The sequence below is a fragment of the Sapajus apella genome, unplaced genomic scaffold (assembly GCF_009761245.1).
Source record: "Sapajus apella isolate SASKATOON/1434 unplaced genomic scaffold, GSC_monkey_1.0 scaffold48, whole genome shotgun sequence".
Lineage (NCBI taxonomy): Eukaryota > Metazoa > Chordata > Mammalia > Primates > Cebidae > Sapajus > Sapajus apella.
This window is the reverse complement of record NW_022436988.1, coordinates 9,582,896-9,588,895: the sequence shown is the minus strand read 5'-3', so window position 1 is coordinate 9,588,895 and position 6,000 is coordinate 9,582,896. Positions and strand designations below refer to the sequence as shown.

The 6,000-nt window shown below is 56.0% G+C and overlaps 1 protein-coding gene and 1 long non-coding RNA gene across 4 annotated transcripts in view; both read right to left on the bottom strand.

Annotated features, from left to right (window-relative positions):
• Nucleotides 1-292: 292 nt before the first annotated feature.
• The window catches only part of LOC116525724, a 19,108-nt gene continuing 13,400 nt past the window's right edge, over nt 293-6,000 (bottom strand). Inside the window, exon 2 of the long non-coding RNA XR_004257791.1 lies at nt 293-1,645. This is a non-coding gene — a long non-coding RNA (uncharacterized LOC116525724). The remainder of the gene's footprint in view (nt 1,646-6,000) is intronic.
• The window catches only part of CDC42EP4 (CDC42 effector protein 4), a 27,355-nt gene continuing 23,640 nt past the window's right edge, over nt 2,286-6,000 (bottom strand). For all 3 annotated transcript variants that reach the window (XM_032241843.1, XM_032241845.1, XM_032241846.1), the window contains exon 2: nt 2,286-5,218. In XM_032241843.1, coding sequence (XP_032097734.1) covers nt 4,042-5,109 — 1,068 coding nt within the window. In that variant the 5' untranslated portion in view covers nt 5,110-5,218 and the 3' untranslated portion in view covers nt 2,286-4,041. The remainder of the gene's footprint in view (nt 5,219-6,000) is intronic.

Below are 6,000 nucleotides of genomic sequence, written 5' to 3'. Positions count from 1 at the left end.
CTAATCCCAGCACTTTTGGAGGCTGAGACGGGTGGATCATGATGTCAGGCGTTTGAGGCCAGCCTGACCAACATAATGAAACCCCGTCTCTACTAAAAATACAAAAAATTAGCCAAGCATCGTGGTGCATACCTGTAATCCCAGCTTCTTGGGAGGCTGAGGCAGGAGAATTGCTTGAACCCTGGAGGCGGAGGTTGCAGTGAGCTAAGATCACGCCATGGCACTCCAGCCTGGGTGACAGTGTGAGACTCTGTCTCAAAAAAAAAAAAATGTACATATATATATATATATGGTAGAGATGTTGTCTCGCTGTTACCCAAGTTGATCTCAAACTCTTGGCCTCATGGGATCCTCCTGCCTCAGCCTCCCAAAGTGCTAGGATTATGGGCATGAGCCACGGTGCCTGGCACCCAGCAAATCTTGACTGAGCTCTGTGGCTCGGCTGGTTCTGGCTGCCCCTCTCATCCTTGTCCCCTGGGTCCACTGAACCCCCAGCCAGAAGCTCCTTAAAACTGCAAATCAAGCCAGGTCCCTGGGTCTTCTTGAATGCTCAGAGCTTTTTCCATCAATGGCCAAGCAACAAATTCTGGGGTTTGGGGTCGGTGGCTTTTCTTGGCCCCTCCGAGTCCCTGGTTAGTCGGTGTAGGTAGTCATTTCTCTCTCTTGGGAAGCCTCACTCTGGCAGGCACAGTCCCTACTCACCTGCCTGGGCTTCGCCTGAAGAGTACCTCCCTTCGGCAGTCATCCCTGAGCAAGACCGTAGCCCCTAGGAACCCGTCTCCCACTGGGCTGCAGCCCTCCTCCCTCTGTCTTCTTCCCTTGGGGCAGCCAGAAAGCCCTGCTCGTAACTCCCCACGGGCATGAGCCTGTCTAGGGACAAAGAGACCTGAGTGACATTTTAATTATGCCTCTAATTGCGTCCCAGGCAGATGAGCAGGGAACCCACATTTCTCTGTGGATGCTCAGGGGAGGGGCAGGGTTTCCACCAGGAACTCAGCCACATTGGGGTCCCCAAGATTTCCTGAGAGCAAACAGGGGCTTCAGGAAGCAGTGAGCCATCCCTGCGCAGACTGGGGTTCCCTTCTGAGGCTGCCCAGGCAGAGGCGAACACGGTGCGAGGAAAGGAGGTGGTGGTGCAGGGGCGGGGCAACAGGTGCAGGGGCGGGGCAACAGGTGCAGGGGCGGGGCAGCAGGTGAAGGGGCGGGGCAGCGGGGATGCAGGGGCCACTGAACCCTCACCCCGTGACTTCATTTCCCAGGGCTTTGATGTGCCCAGGAGTGGTGGGGGTAAGAAGGGCAGGAGTTTTGAATGAATTCTGGATGTGAGAGAAGGCGACCCCAAGGCTTCTCTGAGCACATTTCTTCATTTGGAAATGAGGAAGTGGAGCTTCTGTCTCCCTGAAGAGCCAGGTTAGACCAAGGACCTGCCACCTGTAAGCTTATTTTCTGGGCTTTACAGTAAAAGGGCAAGAGGAGGTGGCAGCCCCACTCCCAGCTGTGCACAGAGCCTGCCTGCAGTGCCAGCCACTTTCTGGCGGTGACAGTCCCGTGCACCAGGACACCTGGGGGCTGGGGAGGACACAGTCACTCTAGTCCTAAGCACAACTGTACAGAAAGGCCACGTCGGCCGGCAGGTGGCTCATACCTGTAATCCCAGCTGAGGTGGGTAGATCACTTGAGGTCAGGAGTTTGAGACCAGCCTGGACAGCGTGGTGAAACCCCATCTCTACTAAAAAAACAAAAATTAAAATTAGCTGGGTGTGGTGGCACATGCCTGTAATTCCAGCTACTTGGGAGGCTGAGGCAGGAGAATCGCTTGAACCTGGGAGGTGGAGGTTGCAGCAAGCCAAGATTGCGAGACCGCACTATAGCCTGGGCAACAGTGTGGGATTCTGTCTCGATTAAAAAATCCACCACCACCAAAAAAAAAAAAAAAACAAACAAAAAAAAAACACAAAACCAGAAAAGCCCACTTCACTGTGTCTGTGCCCCAGCCCTTTAAGAGTGGCAGGATACCCATTTTACAGAGAAGAGGGAGGCACAGAATAGCTAGCTGACCAAGTGCCAAGGGCCTACAAGAGATGGCAGTTGGGACACCTGTGTCCCCAAATTCTTAAGTGGCCCGCCTAGGCAGACAGCATCGAAGCAGAGGCGGGTCCCCAGGGACAGAGAGACAGAAGCCACCTCAGGCCCCCATGGACAGCCCCAGGACCCAGGTCCAGATCCCACCCCCATCCTGAAATAGCCCTCACAAAAAGCAGAGACAGATACCAGGCGAGCTGTAAAGGGCTTTTTTTTTTTTTCTTTAATGATTCCTCATTGCTTTGACAATATCATGAAAAAAAATTCAGTTTAGAGTCTGGAACTCGCCTGGATGGGATTTGAGGGCAGCTGGCGGGGCGCACAGCCCCTGCGATTCCTCCCCCACTGTGGGCGTTAAGCTATTGGAAACAGGAGCACCAACAGGGCACCGAACCAGGAACTAAGTTAGTGTCTCGTCAGGCAAGAGAGGGGAGGCCAGGCCAGAGTCTCCATGGGGACGCCCGTGGTTGTGGTTGGCTCGTCTCTCTCCTCCCCACGCTGGCTACAGGGACACAGGGAGGTGGGTCGAGCTATTCCCAGCACAGAAGAATAACCGGCAGTCAACCTTGGGGGTCACCCCCGAGCTTCTGCTCAGTCCCTTCAGGAGAGTTACAGGACTCAGAGAGAAACCTGAATTTCAGAAAAACAAACAACTTTTGGCCTAAGTGTTCTAAATATTGCGTGGGGGCATATTAATTTGAGAAAATTATTTTTTGTTTACCTGAAATTCGCATTTAACTCTGAACCCTGTTTTGGTTTTGCTAAATCTGGCACCCCTGGCCTCAGAAGTATGGAGGGGGGAGGCCTGAGAAAGGAAGGGAAAGTAGTCAGTACCGAGGGTGTGGGGTGGGGGAGAGGGAGGGAATAACTACCCAAAAAAAAAAAAAAACTTTTCCTCCCATAGGAATGATTATTTAAAAAAAAAAATCATTCTCCAAAAATGTTCTACACTGGCCTTCCTCAGTTGTTAATAGCTATGGGGGGTGGGTAGGGAAAACACACACCGGGCACCCACCCCGTGTCATTCTAAATCAAGTTGGGAAGCGCTAAAGTGGAGCTGGTGTCTTTGCCATGGATGTCCCAGACTCCAGCCCACTCGTCGCCACTGTGAATTTCAAAGAGGAAGCTTAGTATAAAGGTTTTCTAAAAGGATTGATTCTCCTTCTGCGGCAGACCTATTAACGCTGTCCTGATACTGCTCTATAAGGATTTAAACATAATAATAAAGAACAAAGGAGCTCCCAGGGACTGAGTGAGGGCCCTAGCCCTGTTCCTAGTGTCATCCTGGAAGGGTCCCTTCTTGCAATTTCAGAAGCCTGAGGGCTTTCCTTCTATTCCCCATCCTGATCTCTTCCCCGGGAAAGGGCTGCGTTTAGTGCACACGTTCGCGGCTGCCCCTGGTCCAGCTCAGCTCCGAGGGGTTCCAGACTTCCAGGACAGCGGTTGGGGTGGAGCAGGGAGGGGTGAGAGGAAAGACCCCCTCCTTCCTCCCGCTGCAGCTGCATCCCCAGCAGCCATCTCTGAGCACAGCAGAAACGCCAGCAGAGAAAAGGGGAGCCGAGTGTCCTCAGCCCTGGAGCTGAGGCTGCCTCCTGGCTGACCCACTGGCTGCACGTGGCAGGAACTCAGGTCGGCATCTGGCATCCATTTGAGGCCTGGGTGGAAGAAAGGGAGGCCGAGAGAGGAAAGCCGATTCCTGCTGTGAAAACAGCCCTTGTCCCACGCAGCCCAAGTGCAGGGAGCGTGATGAAGTCAGGCAGCCAGCCGGCACCCATGCCAGCACCTCAAGTCCTCTGAAGACCCGAGGGCCAGGCCAATGTCCTTCATCTACAAGGTCCAGGGTCCACGGTTCAAAGCAAGGCTCCTGGCTGCCCCTACACCGTAGGGTCAAAGGTCATAGTGGGGTGCAGGCAGGGAGAAGAAGCAGCCGAGAGCTCCGGGTGGCCACCCGCTGTCTGCTCACACGCGGATTTCATCCTCCTCCTCCTCGTCCATGAAGGAGAACTCCTTGTCTGGCTGCCTCGAGACAGCAGCCCGGGCCCTGTCTGGCCCCCGGAAGGCAGGGCTGCGCTCCTCCAGGACGCCCGAGGGGCAGCTGGAGAGGGAGCTGCTGTCCCGTGTGGTGTGGCTGCCCACGCTTCGGGCTGAGCCAGGGCTGGGGGCGGCCGCTGCCCACCCCTCATCCTCCAGAGCATGGGAGGGGAGGGAGGGCAAGTCTGGGCCGGCTTTGCCTTCTTGCCTTGCCAGGGGAGTGGCAGCCATGGTGTACGAGGGAGCCTGGGTGATGGTGCCAGCAGCGCCCTCATCGCCGTGGTAACCGCCCTCCTCCTCCTCGGGGTCCCATTCCTCCTTGTCCATGATGCTGAGGACATCACCCAGCATAGAGGGCCCCAGGTCGATGTGGAAGGACATGATGGACTCCGCGTGCTTCATGCCGTAGCTGGCCTTGGGCACGACTGGGAGATCCGTCAGGTCCCCAAAGGCCTGCTCGTCGAGGAGGGGGTCTGGGGAATGGGGACCCATGGCCCCATTCCGACGGGGTACTGCCTCCTCCACACCCGCCTCCTCGCCATCCTCCCCACCATTGGCCTTCTTCACAGGGCTGGACGACAGGCTCTTGGGCAGCTTACTGGTGCCCTTCTCTGAGGCCTCTTTCTCATTGAGCTGGGGCAGAGACATGGCATTCTTGACGAAGAGGGCCGAGTCCCGCAGGGAGCCCAGCATGTCCCGCTGCTCCCGGTCCCCCCTGGTCACCGACTGTGACCGCTTGCTGCCCCGGAACTTCCGGGACAGGAGACTGCGTTTGGAAGATGAAGAGGAGGCCTGCTCATCCAGGGACTCACCATCGGGCTCGCCAGCCTTGCTATTGAGGAAGGAGGTGTCCCCAAAGGCATCTCCAGCCCGGCCGACATGCATGGTGTGGCGGAAGTCACCCAGCGGCGCGCTGATCATCTCGGCCGTGAGGTCCACTCGGGAACGGCGCTTGGAGTGCACCGAGCTAGACACCAGCTGCTTGAGGATCGGCATTTTGCTGGACGGGTGGGGAGGTGGGCCCTCCCGAGGTAGCTGGCAGGTCTGGGGTCAGATCTGAAGTCCAAGTCTGGTGGGCGGAGGGGGACGCAATGAGATCATAAGGCTGCAAGCAGAGAACGGGAGGCAGAGGATTAACTCGGGCTGGCCACACGGCACAAAAGCCTATTTGCCAAGGGGCTGTCATTTAAACCCCACGCTCCTAACAATGTGAAATAAGCCAGCAATCAATGGTATAACCCTGCCTGTTTCTCCATTCACAGGCATTCAGAGTAGAGTGATTTCGCAAATCTGGTTAGAGTTCCAGTAGCCTCAGACACACTTTCCCTGCAACTTGAGAGAGAGAGAACCTTTCTCGTAAAAGACAATGGCTCCTCCGCCCCTGCAAGCCAGGGTGCTGCCAGAGCAAACAGGACAGGACGACCTTTAAGGATGTGAAGGTGAATCCAGCAATTCCAGGCAGTAAGCCTGGGAAGAGACGGAGTCTATGGGCTGGCTCCTAGAACAGCCAGCCTGGAGATGGTGCTGTATGTCCTTCCTGCTGTTTAACCTCGACCCCTGTGGAGTTAGTGGACACCCCACCCTGAGTCATGGTCCTCAGTGACAGAAGGGAAGGATAGGATGGGCCCAGGGAGACAGAGGCTGAGCAGCTCCTCCACGTGCGTGGGCGGCACGTTCTCTTTCTGAATCGGAATTGGGGTGGGGCTGCTGGGACCCACAGAACCAGCTCCCCAGCCTTTCAGCCTTCGCTTGGTGTCCCATAAATGGGGATCCCGCCTGCGACATCTCCACCTTCTGGTGTCTGTGGGAGATGAAGATTGGGGAACTTCTACTTTCTTTCATCATTGGAGAGTGGGAGGCAGGGACTAGACCCTAAATGACTTGGTC